Raw genomic sequence first — 16,742 nt, forward strand, 5'->3', positions numbered from 1 at the left:
TGGTGGTTATATAATATACGTATAGATATCGCAATGAGGTCAATTAGGAATTTTTAAGGTTTGTTAAACGAATCGAAAAGATACAAAACACAGCGATAGAAGAAGATTCGATACGCCGAAGATTAGTTGGCAAAATATAGAATTTAAATGTTGTGGTTACAAATGAGCAGAATCGTGTATAAGATGTACAAGTGTTAGCATTTTAATGGACAAGCAATCGAAAATACAAAGAGAGTTGCAGTATAGAGATACATAGCGAATAAAAGAGAATCACATTCCACCTGAACCTTGAAACGCCCACTGATCATTGCTTCAATCAGCAGACACAAAGTTCTATAAAAAAAAGGGTTAATAATAATTAAAAAAAAAGACACAAATTGGCATTAGTAAAGAGGCTATAAAGTATCTATAACAGAAGGTTAAATTAAATACAAAATTAATGAAAACTCTTTGATAATCAGCCAGTCAATCATTCAATCAACAACAACAACAAACAAAATGATTAATGAATGCCAAGTGTTTAGCAGATGACTCCGAGTGCCACGCCTACCTGATAGGCGTGTTGTCCTTTATCTGCTGAACAAAGTCGCCAATAACCTCATGTTGAATATAATAGAGCATCCTCACGCGCAGCAAAACCCTGTAAATGTTTACATTAAATAAACAAAATGTATGAAAATAAAGGGAAAAGAGAGCGAAAAAAATTGTTAGCAACAGTCCATCTCAAATTTGGAAATATCTTATAACGAGTTCGATTCCACACGACTCACTTATTGGCGTGTCTGCCTAAATGCTTCTTGTAGGCGCCTTCCAAGTACGCATCAGCGTCGTACTTCTCCTTCTTGCTCCAGTGATTTGGATCGTGAATGCTTGTGACCGCCGCGGCTACTGCGCTGGCATTTATGCCGCCGCTGTCCTTATCGGACCCATCCAGCGCACTAGATTTGTGAGCCGGAGTCGTGTTTCCACTATTGCTTCCGGATGCAGAGCCCGGAGCAGGAGTAGACACTCCTGTGGATTCTTTGTTTGACTTTCCACCGTTGCGACCTGTAAAGCAAAAGTAGTGTTTACACAAACATTAGTATATTCATATTTCTCTAGCTGCCTTCAGACTGATATATACACTAATCTGAAGGACAACAAAGCTCTAGGTATCAAAATGTAAAATCAAAATGAATTTACAGCACCACCGGATCTCTGATCGTTTTCGTTTAAAAGAGGTGTTTTTGAAGGGTACTTAATATAATTGGCTATAATTTAAAATATTGCCTATACATGAAAATGATACACAAGGGATATATGATTTTAAAAATTAAATACATATTAAAAATTAAATAGTTTAAAATTTCGAGATATTATGTATCTTTCCTACAATGTTACCTTTTAAGCTAGCACATTGTTCGACTCAACAACAGCAAATAAAAAATAAATTAGTAGTAAATTAGAAAATGGTTTAGGCTACTCTATATAAAGAGTTAATATGAATTTTAAAGGGTATGTAAGTAAAATGTTATTTATTATGTACATAAAAGTAACAGATTTGATATAGTAAAAGGCATACATTTGCATGGCAACAAAACATACACACACTTCTTTTCGTCGCGTCGCGTATATGAGTCAATAATTTATGTCTCTGTTCTGGTTCAGTCTTTATTGGGTGATTCGATTTAATATTGAAGGAAGTTTTTACGGAGGAGAGGCCATTAGACACACAAATTAAATTATATTCTTGCTTTAAGTATCTGACATTTACGGATACAAATAAGTAGAAGAACGCAATTAAAATGATGTAGAAAGTCCAGAGCCCAGTACAGATAGCATAAAGAAATTTTTTTACAAAACGTGTTTGCTATTTTTTTCTGGTAGACCGTTTCGTTTATATTACTTTTGTATTGGTTTTTTAAAACTCTCTACGTCCGTGCAGCAGTTGGAGTGTGCGTAAATGTATCTTTTACCATACCTTTGGCATTCCTACCTCGTGGCACCAAGTTGTGTAGGCCACTATGATCCCTGCTAATCTTCTGCACTTCCCCGTCCTCCGTCGGTGTTATCAAGTCCCAGATGAACGTCTTGATTTTCTCATCACCCTTGTACACCTGCAGGCAGTAAAGAAGCTGCGAGAATAGAACAATATTAATGTTAAAGCTTTTGTAAAGTGCATTCTATAAACTTTCTGACATTCATATCAGCGGGTTGAGAAGATAGTTTTACTCAGCGAAAACCTTGAGTTTTCTCAATATTAGCATGGTTGGTCATCATTTTTTTGCACACGTTTATTTTTGGTTTGAGTTTCATTTAACTTACTATGATGCGAGCACAATCCTCGACGTCTACATCACGCCAACCTCGTTTGAATTGTCCTAACTCCAAAAGTTCCGACCACCGGCCCCAACTGAAAAAAAAGTATTTACCAATGAGATCACGTTTGTTTGTAATATGCCTGGGCAAAGGGATAGACTAGATAGACTTTGTTGTATGTTACCAATCTAGTCATTGTATACTTTCCCTTTATCACCAACAAACCGGTCAAAATACATATATTTCAAACAAATTCCATAAATTATTCCTTAACGTTACTGGTCTCATGATGAGCACGTCAGGACACAGCCTTAAAACCGACACGCAGAGCAGACGCTCGGTGAAATCTCATCCAAGCAAGCTTCACGTATTCGAATATGCTGCTCCGCAGGACTTGGACGTCGTGGCTATTATCTACAAGTTCTATCTGGAGGACTTTCGCAACTTTACGGAAGAAGAGCGGCAACTGCGATTGTCCAGTTTGGACGCCATCGACATGCTCCACACCATAGAGCAAGTGCATAATGATGTGGCTACTTTAAGGCTGGAGAACCACATAATGGTCGAATTCCTTGAGAAAAACGATCCAAAGTTGTTATTGGGATTGAGACAGCGCCGTACTTCCATTCTTAGAAAGTTGCAAACAAAGCGAGGATCGGCACAGGGAAGTCATGGCGTGAATAGCCGGCACTCCAGCTCCAAACGCTCCATACCCATGTCAGTGAATCAGCTAGTATCCATAAGTGGCATATCTGCTCCAGAAAAGCGACGTGGAATGGACTACAAACTAAATTTTAAGGCCAAAGCCGAAATGGCAGAGAAAAGAGCAGCTGAGGTGGAGAAGCGGGTCGCGGATATTGAAAGAAATGGTGGGTTAATTGCATTTTAGATCTCGTTTTCAAAACTCATTCATTCACAATGCACTTTTTAGCCATGACCGAAGTGAAACAGTTAAGAGCCAAGATAGAAGAGCTCCGCTTTCGAAGTGAGGAAACCATTGAGACGGAGAACAACTTTATGCTCCACTTTTTACGGGATGAGAACGATGTGGCCTTTTTGGAGTCTGCAACTGAGCGACAGATTGAACGGAAATTGCGCAAGTTCACTTCAAATTGGTTTAAAAATGCACGCGCTTTACTGGGAACTATGAAGTTAACCATAGTATCGCTTCAAGAAACATGTCAGCAGCATCGGGCGGATTTGATAACCAAATCAGACCTGAGTGGTATCCTGACGGCTGTAGATTTTGAAAAACTTATTATAAAGAGAACCGAGCTGGTGAATCAACTGGAAGAAAAAAACATACACATGGCGGGACTTAAAGGAGTCACAGGAAAAACTTCCTTGGCCATGACTGAGGAAAAACAGGCCATGATGAACTTGGAAACAGAAATGCGTACCGTTCTGAATAGAACGGATGAAGTCACGCGAGCCATTCAGAAACTGGAAAAGGAGGTGGCTGCAGTTCAAATGCACAATACCAAAGACTACGTGACTCTGGATGAGCTGAGAGCACAGCTCCAGGACTATGAGGCCCCCAGTGTCAGCGAGTATATCGAGCGAAAGGAAGAGGCCCACGTCCTTGAAAAGGAAGAAAAAATGCTGCAGAGAAAGATCTACATCCTCAATATGAAGCTCAACAATGCCATACGTCGGCGAAATCGGCTCGAAGAAAATTAAATTGTGGCATTTTAGCTCGTTATAAACTTACCCAAAGGAAAGCAGTCCCTTTTCCACTTTAAAGCACTCAGACTTGGCCCAGTTACCATATTGAATTTCCTCCAAGCCCAAAGCAGCTAATGCATCCCGTTCTCGTGGAATGTATTCATCGTTGCCCTTCTTTTCACGAGCACGATCTCGCTTCTCCTTGCGGCGACGGGAACGGAGCCCTAATTGGATTTAAATGATTAAAATGCTTTACATAAGAATTTTCCCTTTTTTTCAGCCTTACCTATTCCTCCCTCCTCGTCGCTATTCTCATTGGAAGATTCCTCGGAATTGAGCTCCATTACGTCCTCGTGGCCGTAGCGTTTGATTTGGGTGCGTCTTCTGGGTTCGGACAAAACCAAGTCCTCCGTTTCATCCCTTTCGCAAGCATCGGGATCAATGTCAACCTTTTTGGCCCACTTGGTCCAAAAATCAGGATCATCTATCGTAATATCCGACCGGTTACCGGATGCAGCAAATGAAGCCTTTGAGAAGGTTGAACCCTTCTCCGATTCCATTGTGATGACTTGAGTGCGTCGCTTAAGGATTGAATCGATGTCCTCTTCGCAAAATTTGTCACCAGCATTGTCGTCATCCATGACGGCCCCGTAAGCACCCTTTTTTAAAAGATCTTCAATTTCTTTTTTGGACAGCTGCTTGTTATTGCCATCTTTAGACCCTTGGGTGTTCATCGACTGCAATACAGCCTTGTCCAATCCAAGTTTCATTGAAGCTTTGTCGAACATTTCACGCTCATAGGTATTCCTGCAAAGCAATCTATAAATCTTTACCATCTTTCTCTGGCCAATACGATGGCATCGGGCCTGAGCCTGTAAATCGTTTTGTGGATTCCAATCCGAATCGTAAATAATAACAGTATCAGCAGCTGTTAAATTAATACCTAATCCACCAGCTTTGGTGCAAAGGAGAAATACAAAGCGATCGGAACCTGGCTTGGAGTAACGATCGATGGCCTCCTGGCGGAGATTACCGCGAATGCGCCCATCGATTCGCTCAAAGGGGTATTTTCTGTACACTAGATAATCTTCAAGGATATCCAAGCAACGCACCATCTGACTGAATATTAGAACGCGATGGCCGTTTGCTTTTAGTTTAGGTAGCAATTTATCAATTAAAACCATTTTACCAGCGGAAAGAATCAGATTTTTATAATAGGACTCAGGATCTTCGCCATGCTGGGACTTGAAATCATATTGGATTTGTTCCTCCGCTCCATTCAAGAGATAAGGGTGTATGCAGCACTTTCTCAACTCCATCATGGTGTTCATAAGGTTTGGGATATTAGCAGATGTGGTCCCCTTTTTCAGGAAACTAAAGTTCTGTTCCAGTATACCTCGATAATATTTCTTTTGTATGTTAGTTAGCTCCACTTCGATAATGGTTTCTTCCTTGGGCGCCAAACTTTTCTCTACGTCGTCTTTTAGACGACGTAACATCATTGGTTTCAGTAGAGCTTGCAGCTTATTTACTTCTTCTTCAGTGCGAAGACTTCCAAACTCAGACATGAACTCTTCCTGTGAGGAGAACTGCGAGGGTTCCAGAAAGTTTAACAGCGAGAACAGCTCGCTGATGTTGTTTTGTAGGGGAGTTCCGGAGAGCAATACTCTGTGCTCCAAATTTAACTGTCGCAGACCCTCAAGGAGTTTGCAATTCCTATTCTTAAGACGATGTGCCTCATCAATCACACAAAGGCGCCAGTTAAAGGCTTTTAAGTCCATGTAGTCTGTCACGATCATTTCAAAAGTGGTGATCAAAACGTTAAACTTGATGGGCTCCTTCAATACCTTTCCACTTTCTGTCTTATAGTAATATTCATAGTCCTGTATCATTTGTTTACTTGTCACCGAGCCGTGATAAACAACTACGTTCATATCCGTCCAGCCCTCGAACTCTCGCTGCCAGTTTGGAATTGTAGATAGAGGAGCTATAACTAAGAAAGGTCCTCTAATGCCGTACTCATATACAGAGTGCACAAATGTCAAACTTTGAATAGTTTTTCCAAGGCCCATTTCGTCAGCGAGTATGCAGTTGTGGGTGTTGTACCAAGAAAACTTCAACCAATTAAGACCCTCAAGTTGATAGGGTCTAAGGCTATTTCCTCCCTTATAGACGGGCGTCTTTTCCAGTTTTTTCCACAATTCTGGATGCGGTCGTTTTTTAGACTTCCACTCGCTCCGTTGAGGGATTTTGTTAAAGCGCAGGTACTGCTCAATTTTGTCGTTATCTACATCTTCTTCTAGCTCCCAAGTGCAATCCTCATAGGGAAGCGACTTCCACTTGACCAGGTAGTGCTTCGTAGTCTCTCCACTGGTTTCGTCTGTATGCACAGACATGTCTAACACTCTATCCACTTCAGTAAAGTCCTGGTTGAAGGGCTCGTCTTCGATATTCTCAAATATATTCAATTGCTGAGACTGCTTTTGCTGAAAGCGACGAATCTTAGCAGCTACGCGGCGATCACCCTTTAATAGTTCCTCTTCTGTTCGCCACTCGCAATGTAGATAACTGAAATTGCGATATTTCACAAAGTACTCCTCCACATCGATAAAGACGGGCTCTGGCTTATTTTCCATATCAGCTTCTGTTTTCTCGTCATTCTCCTTCTTAACGGATTCTTCTCCCTCCTTGACCCGCTCCTTTTCCCCTTCAATTTCTAAACTTTCCTTATTCTTTTCTGTAGTAGCCTCTTCGGGGTTGGAGTCATCAGTAGATTTTTCGTCAGATCCCTCTGCTTTCGATACAGCCGATTGGTCATCATTTGCCTTTTCATCAACCTCCATTTTCTCCAAGACAGTCTCAGGTTCCTTGGCGTGGTCTGCTGTTAAAACGGTAGAGGACTTGTCTTCCTCGATGGCTTTAGAATTTTCTTCAGTTTTCACTGTTTCTGATTGTTCTTCTGGTTTACTTTCCTTATCTGATTTTCCAACTTCATCATCTACTTCCATTTTGTCCTTGTCCTTATTGTCTTCATCCGATTTCTTAGAATCATCAGGCTCAGATTCTTCCTTACTGTCTACTTCCATTGCGGAGGATTCTAATTTCGTTTCCTCGGAATCGGTTAAATCTTTCTTGGATTCACCCTCAGTTTTGAATTTTTCATCTCCCTCAGGTTTATCAGTAGTGGCTTCATCTAATTCAGATTTCTCTTCATCTTGTTTAGGTTCGGGTGCTTTTTCTTTGGGTTTGTCCAGAATAAGTTCGCGCTTTCCCATTCGCATGGCTAAAACTAATTGAACCACCATGCTGTCCTCATCGCCAGTGTTTATGTACACGTAATTGGGTTTGGAAGACATGGCTGCATTTGCAGCATCAGTAGAGATTTGTCGCTCCTTCTCCGCTACTGCAGAAGTACTCGAACTGGCTTCCAGTTGACTGCTTTCATCCAGTGGTAGATTTGACTTTTCTTCACCCACCTCCTGGGCAGCGTCTCCCTCGGCACCAGATTGAGGTTCCGTTTTTTCCACATCACTTCCTGCATTTGAATTACTCGCATTCGCAGATGGTTTCTTATCCTTCTTTACGGGAGATGCCACTAAGAGAGAGTTCTCATCATCGGAGAACCTTAGCATAACATCATCGATGTATTTCTTTCTTTGAGTATTCCTTGACGATCTTCGCTTGTTGGAATCCATTTCAGAGTCTGGTGGCGGTGATGGAGGTGGAGTTCTGTCCAGTGTGTCATCTTCGCCATCGGATTCAGGTACAATGCGACCCCTATTCCTTCGCTTCTTTAGTGCCTTGGCGGAAAGAGATCCACGGTTCTTGCGAGCACTGCCACCCTCCTCAGAATTTGCATTGCGGCGACTCCTTGCAGTGGATCTTTTACGATCTCTTCTGCTTGGTGTAGAAGCAGGATCTCCTGCCGAATCTGGAACAGAGTCTACTGTTTCATCGCCGGCCTCCGCTTCCTTTTCATCTTCATTGGAGCCACGCGGAATTTTTGAAACGGGAATGTCATCGTAGTCTGGAGATTCTCCATCCACTCCAGTTCCTCCCGAAGTGGTTTCAGCTTCACCATCAGCAGATCCTGCTTTTGGTACCAATGGCTTGTTGTCTTCCACTTCGCTACCCTCTCCCGTTTGCTCAGCCCCATCTTCTCCGTACTGTTTCCTGCGTTTACTAGCACCAGCTCGCTTTTTTACCGCTGCTGGTGTCTCGGTAGAGTTGGGATCGTTTGGATCCTTGGGCTTCTTCGCCTTCGGCGTTCTATCTCGTGGGGGTTTATTTGGATCCTTAGGTGTTCTAGGCTTGCGGGGCTTCTTCTTTTTGCCACTGCCATCAGTCGAGGTATCCAGTTCGTTGGCTGAGTGCACATCTTGAGAGAGATCACCCATCCCTTCACTATACTCCAGCATACCGACCACACTGGTATCTCCCGCTCCTTGAGTCACGCAATCCTCAGAGACGGGTAGTTGTGTCGTTGGAATACTTGAAACGGCGTTGGCTGCTCCCATTGCCACATTGCCGCTGATGTCCATCAAATCCTGCTGCTGACCCACCTGGGCTTTCTCACCCTTCTTGGCGCGAGGCTTACGCGGCTTATTGGCACTCTTTCCTCGACCTCTTCCCGTGGTGCTAGATACTTGAGGGCTCTCTACCATTTGCTGGTTAAGCAGGGGGTTTCCTGGTGGTCCATACATTGGCGGAACGTTTTGGAACAATAAGCACTGTGGACCGCCAGCACACTGATCGTTTACCTCGTGCTGCGTCAGAAGATTTAATCGCTCCTGCATACGCATTAACTTATCTTGGTGTTGAAGCTCATGTCCTGGAGGCATGCAATACAGTTCCTGTATCTGCTGCTGCAGTGCAGCAATTTCTTGTTGATGCAGCATCGGATAAGGTGGATACATTCCTGGCGCTCCTCCATACGGAGGCATCATGGGAGGCATGTGCCCTTGTCCCTGAGCCTGGGCCTCATATCCGGGGGCGATAGGATGCATAGGCATCCCTATAGGAGGCATCTGTTGCTGAGGCGGTTGTGTAACGGGGATAATAGGATCTGCAGGGGGTGCAACTCCAGGGGCCGATTGAGATTTATCCTCTCCGGATTCCTCCACTGTTTTGGGTTCCTCTAACAAAGATTTAGATAGATCCCCTAAAGATTGTCCCAATTGAGTTTGTTCCATCTCAGCGGTGGGCTTTTCTTGCAGATCGTCTTGTATTGTTGGCAATTCCGTGCTTAGAGTTATGTCTTGAGTTTTAGAAACACTGTTCTCATCCTGTGGCAAATCAGTTTCATTGGCAATAACTCCTTCCACAACACCGAGTCCCTCACCTTCGCTTTGATTCTTCTCAAACTCCGCATTCGAGGACTGAGAATTGCTATCTAAAAGTGCTGCTGCTGCAGAAGCTGCATTGGAGGCCACGGCAGCAACTGCCGCTGAATTTGAAGACATCGAGTTGTTATCAAAAAGACCAACATCTACTCCAGCATTCTGGGCCGATTCCGAATTTCCTCCGTGCGAATTCGTGTTGTCCATGAGCAACTGTTGCTGGTTGTTGCTGCTGCTGTTAATGCTGCTTTGCGAATTACTGTCGTGCACCGACGTGGGCTGGTTGTTGACAATGCTATTGGTGCTACTATTGCTACTGCTGTTGTTGCTGTCATTAGCAGCCACCGCCAGAGTGGAGGAATCATTCGAGTTGGCTGTTTCATTGAGAATGCTGCTCAGGTGATGTGATGGGGTCGAGGGTTGCTGCTGCTGCGTTTGCTGTTGCGGCTGCGACACCTGTTGTTGCTGGCTTTGTGGTACTTGTTGGGATGGTTGTTGTTGGGTTTGATGTTGCTGCTGTTGCATTTGCGCGGGTACTGGCGAACTTACATGAGCGGGCGACATTGTCTGTTGGGATGCAGCCGGTTGATTGTCTCCTAGTATGTTAGCGAAGGGATCAAATTGCTGCTGTGACTGATTATAGCTGGGTAGATGTTGCTGGTGGTGCGGCGACTGTTGCTGCTGGTGTATTGGAGACTGGTGCTGCATTTGCTGGTGGTGCGGCGATGTTAAAGTCGCCTGCGGTTGCTGTGGTTGCTGCTGTTGTTGTGACGTTTGCTGTTGCTGCTGCGTCGGCTGTGTTGTCTCCATGGTAGGTTGAATTAAATGGTGCATGTTAGGCAGATTTTGCTGATGCAACGGCGAAGACATGGCCGCCAGTTGGGGTTGCTGCTGGTGCTGATTCTGAGCACCCCCTGTTGCTCCACTACTGTTACCACCCCCAACAATATCGTTGATCGAGTGCTGCAATTGATCGTTGAGTGACTGCTGCTGGTGTTGCTGTTGTTGCTGCTGCTGAGAGGCGGCCACTACTGGCGGTTGTGAAGTCACCGGTGGTACAACTTGTTGCTGCGCGGTTTGTGGTTGCTGTCCCATCGGCTGACCATACATGCTTAACTGCTGCTGGTGATGTTGCTGCTGAGCCTGCAACATCGCCGCCTGTTGCTGCTGCTGCGGAGGTGCTTGTTGCTGCTGTTGTACCTGCTGTTGTTGTTGTTGGGCCTGCTGCTGCTGCAGGGCCGCCAAGTGCTGTGCTCCATGAGCCGCCCCCCATTGTTGATGTTGTTGCTGCTGCTGTTGAGGGGAAGCTGGCATCCTAGGACCCACGGCACTTCTGTAAGCCGATGGGTAGTCCATGGGTGGTAGTCCGAGAGCCTGAGATGGCATCACCATTTGTTCGAGGGCCTGTAATGTGTTAACGGGAGCAGCAACTGGCGCAGGACCCTTCGCTCCCGCTCCGCCTGCTCCACTTGTGGGCGGCTGTGGGCGTGGCGATGGCAGGCCTACCATGCCTTGAATGCTGTGCTGGCTTGGCTGATTGCTTACAACCTGTTGCGGCTGCTGCGCTTGCGTTTGTTGTTGCTGCTGTTGGGGGGGCGGTGGTTTCGCCGGCGACACGCCAACTGGTCGCGGGGACATTTGTGGGTGCGGCGACATTGTCGGAGGACGTGGCGACATTTGTGGGGAAAGCTGAGGGAAAGGTGCACGATACTGGGGCGAGGAATTTAGCTGGGCAGCCGCCTGTTGATGCTTGCTGCTGGACATGTAAGGCGGCGCTGACTGCTGCTGTTGTTGCTGGGTCTGTTGTTGCTGCTGTTGCTGTTGATGGTGGCTTCCGTAACTAGGAGGCATTCCCATGTGCGGCGGCGGCAATCCAGCACCCGGCAACTGTTGCTGCTGCATTAGCGAGACGTGAGGTTGCTGCTGCTGGGCCTGCTGTTGCTGCTGCGATTGGAGCTGCTGCTGCTGGTGGGCACCCAATTGCTGCGCAGCCTGCTGCTGCTGCGCTGACAAGTGGTGACCCGGTGGCGCTCCTCCCGGCACATGCTGTCCGTAAGCAGAAGCCTGATCTAGTCCTGTATGACCGTAGCCCACATGCTGGGGAGCTCCTCTACTTGGTTGGTGTTGCATGGGACTTCCGTACGGACTGTGAGCATAAGCTTGAGGCGTGGGAGGTTGTCCCGCCTGGACGGTGGGTGCTCCCACTCCAGGATACAACGGATGCTGACCAGGAGCTTGCGGATAATGCTGCGGCAGTCGAGCCTGCTGCTGACTCTGCTGCTGCTGCTGTTGTTGTTGTTGCTGCGCCTGCTGTTGCACTTGCTGTGCTTGCTGTTGCTGCTGGGGCGTGGGCGGTTGCTGCTGCTGTTGCTGCTGGGGCGCCAGTGATCCGTACCCCGCCATCATGCTCTGCTGCGCGCCGTATGAAGCAAGTTTCTGCTGGTCCTGTTGTCCATAGGCGGGCATGTGTTGACGATATGCGCTAGCGTTGCTCTGACGCTGTTGCTGCGACGGTGGAGCCGCTTGCGGATGCCCATAGGCCCCCAGTCCGGCTCCGGGATAAGCCGCTGCCTGGCCCGGAACCGAGGGCGCCGCTCCCCAACCGCTTAGATCGCCCATTCCGGCACCAACTCCTACTCCAACGCCGAGGCCCATAGCCGCCTGGTGATCGGCGGCCCCCAGCCCGTAGAGATTCTCCGCCGTTGGCTGGTACGATGGGTATTGGGGCTGTTGCTGTAGCGGATGTGGGGGGCGGTGGCGCGGCGGATAGCCGCCAGGCGGTCCCATTGCACGCGGGTTCGCCGCGGCTGCGGCTGCTGCGGCAGCTGCCGCATCATAACGGTAATAGGGATCTCTGTGGATCAGAAAAAGAAAACAGTTGGATATACAAAATTTGGTTTCTACTCGCCAACGAAATTGAGTCTATTTTTCCAAAACATAGGGCTAACACTCACCCTTGATGATTTCCGTGAAACATATTTTGTGCATTTCCATCCATCAGATTTTTTAAACGCAGCGCACACAGAAATGTCCGTTACGCGTCGAAAGACGCGACGCCGCTGCGTTTCAGATTTGGTCGTCAATTGGCTTAATTTTGATGCTGCTTTCTGCGCGTGGCCGTTGTCAAAATGTCGGAAGCCTAAATGTAGTCGATAATTGAGAGCCAGACAATTGCGGAGAAGTTTCACTTCTCAGGGGATAAGATGTTTGTTCCTCACTTCTCACTTTACCCCGTGGATCAGGTCGGTCTCTGGTGTCTCAATCCACCTTCGCCTTATCGATTATGATTATATATTAGTTGGTTGTTGGTTCTAACTACTAAGCTTAATTACAACTGGTGTGCAATTTAACGTCTTGTTGTTGCTTTTATAGGGTAAAAGTCATTTGTGTTTCGTGTTTCGCGCACTTCATGGCCGACCTTTGACATATTCGCAGTGAAACACATTCGCTCACAGCTGAAAAAGAACATTTCAGAAAGATTTCGAATAAGTTATTGTTAGTACTAATCAACTTTTTTAAGTTTTTCACGAAAAACGGTAATTTTTCAACGAGGAGTAGTGCACATTTCGGTTTTGAGCGTATTTTTAGAGAGCTTTAATTTAAGTCCGAGTAAGATGCATATAAAAGGATATTGATCTGGAAAGAGAAGACAAAAAGTATGATGTATATTTGTTCGTAGGCTTTGTAAAAGTTTTTTTTAACAACATGGGTACATTTATACTCTATGAATGAAAAACACTTTTCGTTGCAATAGCTCTAACTTTTAAGGGGAAAAGCTATACGCTTATGAATATCACAGAAGGGCACATATAACGTACAGTTTTACCCCCCAAAATGTTGAGCAATATTGTCCAGATTGTACAATTATTATTTTGATTCCGCTATTTTACTTAAAATGAAAGTGCTTACTAAATAAACGGTTCACTTCTTCTGCTTTGTGATTTTATAGGGAGAGTTGTGAGTGGAGTGTGGGTACGAATCTTGGGTGAAAATCTGGTGCAGAAAAAACGAGAAAAACAATGGCAACTCTATCGATTTTTCGCATTGTCTCAGCGGCTGCTTATAGACGAAAATCTAAAGTAGCAGTGGAAAATCCGCAGAGAGAAAAAAAAAGGCGGGTGGGTTGACTGACTGGTTGTTATTGTTGGATGCTGCGAGAGACCAAAGATATGCAAATGGGCGGCGAAAAGGGGGAGTGGCAGAGAAGTGCTGGGGTGGCAAGGTGTGGTGTCTGTGTTATGTGTGTGCAAATGGAAAGTGGAAAGATATAGAGACAAAACTACTTCGGAGAGTACATAGAGATATGCACTTACACACATAGGCAGACAGACAGACAGACAACCGAAATTCGGTGTTCAGTGTAGTGTTATAAATACGAGTGCGAAAGTTAAAGGCAGAGGGAGGGGTTCGGTGTATATCACTCACACACTCAAACGGCACATAATCGGCGAAACTTATGTGGAGTGCCTGACATGGGCTAAGCGGCGGGCTTAACACCGCCCACCCCCCACCAAACTATTTGCCTCCCGCACTCACCTACCCTCGCCGGGACTGGCCCCTTTGTGGGTTTGCCGTGAGTAGTTCGCGCTTATTGGACAATCATTTAACCAGTCGTCGTCCCCTCTACACCCTAAGAAATCCATAGGTAACTAGTTTTGATAAAAATCTCAAAACAAGACCATTTGCGGTCCGAGTTGTATTAAAAATAATTAAAACTACAAAAAATATTTTTATTTGTATTTAACATTCATCTTATCGTCCTGCCAGGCAGTAAATATGTAAAATCAGTGCAGTGCAAATTTTTCTTGCAGTGCCAAATTGTGTTGGTTCCCTCCAGGTGCTTTGACTTTGCCGTAATCAATTACATTTTGCTTTTGCAATTTCAGCTATTTATTTATTTAGTTTCAGCTCTTGCCATTATTATTAGGTGAGTGGTATGTATGTATGTACATACACAGGCCCGTTTAGCTCCATGGTAATGGTGTGGCTGTGCGGCGCGACTTTACTGTGTATATCTGGCAGATATCTATCAGTATCAGTGAGTGGTAAGTGTGGTAAGTGTGGTGTGTGTGTCGCATTTTTCCTTCTTTCGCTTTAGTTTTCACTTCTTGCCCGCTTCTTCCCATTTTTTGGCGTGGCTGTTTTTACACAAACAAATCGGGCATAGTAATTGCAAAAACAACAAACTAAAAGCAATAGTATCATACATATGTATGTACAAGTGTTACATACATACATACATACGCGCAGTCCGCGTTTGGGTAAGCAAAGCAGACATCTGAAAAATTGTGAAATTATACTTTACTTATTGCCTCTCTCCGTCCACTCTCCTACGGCACTGTCTGTGTTTATGTTCATGTCTGCGTCTATGTCGTTTTGTGTCTCTGCGCACAACTGTACGTTTGTTTTAAATAAGCGAAAAATCGATTAAAGGTGATAATAGACAAGCAAATTTCAGTGTGTCCAACGACAAAGACGCGAGCCACATTTTTGTGACCCGACGATGACTACACCACCAACAATCCGATCCAATCCAATCCGACAAACGAACAGCACAGCGCCACCACCATCACAACGCTGGATTAGCTTTGCGTTTGGGCCGGGTCTGTCTCTGCTTCTTCTGATTCTGCCTTCCCATGCTCCCCCACGTTATGAGCCATGAAAATCGCCCCCAAAAGAGTTTACTCAAGTCACACATTTCTCGCCGTTAGAAAAGTGTTTCTCGTCGGTTGGCATCAACGTAAACAAGCGCTTTGTACGCACCACTTTTGGGGGCAAAAGGCTCAAAATACATTTTTTTAAATAGGATTAATACCGCAGCACAAATATCTAACTATTATTTCTCCCAAAGCTGTACGAATCGAATCAAATAAACCTGAATGAATATTTCTCAAACTTATTTTGCAATAGCAACAATAAAACACAAAAAACGAGGAGAGGGTTCGTTCACCTTTCGTCGTGGGCAAATGTATTTAGTTAACTCACAATTTTAACAGTTGCTTTGTGCTCTTGCTTCGCCTTTAGGGCCGACTTTGCCAGCTCTTTTATCTTCAACTTTTTAAATGATGCTTTAACTTTTCAAATGACCCACAGTCCTTCAGCGGCTGCAGCCGTGCGGTAAGAGTGAGAGTATTTAAAAAAAAATCCCTTTTTAACCCAGCCCAATAACGACATCTAAAAAAACAAAGTATTGTTCACACATAATGCACACTTTACGTTTTGCGGTGCTGTGCACAGTTGTGTTTGCAAAGTGTCGTCACATAATAAAAACTCACAAACTTGATGGGAGGATGCATATATGAACGTATATGGTAGAAATGTATGCATGTATGCATGTGAACGAATGAATCTGGGTTTAATAACAATCAAGTCAAGTGGCTGTGTCCGCGCTAACAGTAACTAAAAAGTACAGTTGGTTTTTGTAAGAAAAGCCACATTCAACAGCGGCACCCAAGTCCGTCACTTAGCGCGGTCCAAACAGAGCCGAAGAGCGGCTGAAGCAAGAGAATTAGGGTAGAGTGGGGGGCGCTGGCGAAGAATAAGCAGAGCAAAGACAGATGGGCGCAGCAGCAAAACGCGCACTCACACACACATACACAAAAATGGTAATAAAATAGGTAAAGTAACAGCGGCAGCTGTAGCAAAAGAAGAAGCACAATAGCAGAAAGCCATACACAGTTTTCGGAAAAGCCAAAGAGCTTTGGTCTGCTGTTGAGAGCCATCCGCTAAAACTGAGTCTGCAACAAGCGAAAGGTACACACAACAACAACAAACATCCCACAAAAGTTAGTTGGGCAAAAATTACAAACACGTCACCGCCTTTTGAATGTGTAACGGAACATTTATGGCAGGCCCATTTGGCGTTAGAGATGAGTGGAATGCGGTAGTTGCAGCATTGACGCCAAGAAATTGATCAAAATGCATAAACTTCGCTTATCTAAATTTGTGTATAAAAATAAATTGGACAACTGTCATTGCGACTGACTGATAAACATGTGGTTTATCGTAATGATAAGAATTGCGTAAATGCATTTTATTCCAGTCGTATGTTTTAATGATTATTTTTAAGATCAAATATCATTTATTTATCAGTTCAATACCCACCTGAATATTGGATGAACCCTGAGGAAAACTCTTCCAGGGACTAAAAGACCTAATCGGTGGATGCATTGACATGCAATGAGAATAGTTTTGCAAACAGTCAGACGGGAGAATCTGGAAGTGCAAAACTGACGCTATGTTTCCCGCTAGAACTCCGAAAACTAAAGGAAGCCGAGCACACACACATGTAGGACACAAGTCCTGACCCGATTATCGAGTTGAAACTGTTTTATAAAATTTGCACCTGGACCTAAACCGGATCGAATGGATATAGAGCCGCCCATTGTGAATCTAGCAACAATAAAACAGAGAGAACCCCGAAAGAGCGAGAGTGGAGAG

General features: G+C 44.9%; 2 protein-coding genes and 2 non-coding genes across 8 annotated transcripts in view; 1 reads left to right on the top strand and 3 right to left on the bottom strand.

The window, feature by feature from the left end:
• kis (kismet) overlaps positions 1-16,742 on the bottom strand; it is a 40,089-nt gene that overhangs the window by 19,253 nt on the left and 4,094 nt on the right. For 3 of the 5 annotated variants that reach the window (NM_001258890.1, NM_078717.3, NM_001144289.2), the window contains exons 2-8: positions 12,257-12,757; positions 4,250-12,156; positions 4,010-4,187; positions 2,305-2,392; positions 1,976-2,114; positions 771-1,047; positions 551-640 (exon numbers count right to left, since the gene is read on the bottom strand). In NM_001258890.1, coding sequence (NP_001245819.1) covers positions 551-640; positions 771-1,047; positions 1,976-2,114; positions 2,305-2,392; positions 4,010-4,187; positions 4,250-12,156; positions 12,257-12,300 — 8,723 coding nt within the window. In that variant the 5' untranslated portion in view covers positions 12,301-12,757. Of the gene's footprint in view, positions 1-550; positions 641-770; positions 1,048-1,960; positions 2,115-2,304; positions 2,393-4,009; positions 4,188-4,249; positions 12,157-12,256; positions 12,939-16,742 lie in introns of all 5 variants that reach the window. The other 2 variants (NM_001258889.1, NM_001258891.2) reach the window with 2 other exon arrangements.
• On the bottom strand, positions 2,179-2,266 carry snoRNA:kis-a. The gene has a single exon (NR_047866.1). It is a non-coding gene; the product is annotated as a snoRNA:kis-a (small nucleolar RNA).
• Positions 2,500-4,221, top strand: CG13693 (uncharacterized protein). The gene is made up of 2 exons (NM_134661.2): positions 2,500-3,167; positions 3,230-4,221. Exons 1-2 carry the CDS (start codon positions 2,585-2,587, stop codon positions 3,976-3,978), a joined length of 1,332 nt encoding a protein of 443 aa, NP_608505.1. The 5' UTR covers positions 2,500-2,584; the 3' UTR covers positions 3,979-4,221.
• Positions 13,048-13,154, bottom strand: mir-965 (mir-965 stem loop). Its single transcript, NR_047867.1, has one exon. It is a non-coding gene; the product is annotated as a mir-965 precursor RNA (primary transcript).

This window comes from Drosophila melanogaster, chromosome 2L (assembly GCF_000001215.4).
Source record: "Drosophila melanogaster chromosome 2L".
Classification (NCBI taxonomy): domain Eukaryota; kingdom Metazoa; phylum Arthropoda; class Insecta; order Diptera; family Drosophilidae; genus Drosophila; species Drosophila melanogaster.

Bases quoted from the DNA above. Each gene is read 5' to 3' on its own strand.
- CG13693 (NM_134661.2), top strand. From the start codon at position 2,585: ATGATGAGCACGTCAGGACACAGCCTTAAAACCGACACGCAGAGCAGA. The intron at 3,168-3,229 runs GTGGGTTAATTG...TGCACTTTTTAG, and splicing joins CGCGGATATTGAAAGAAATG to CCATGACCGAAGTGAAACAG.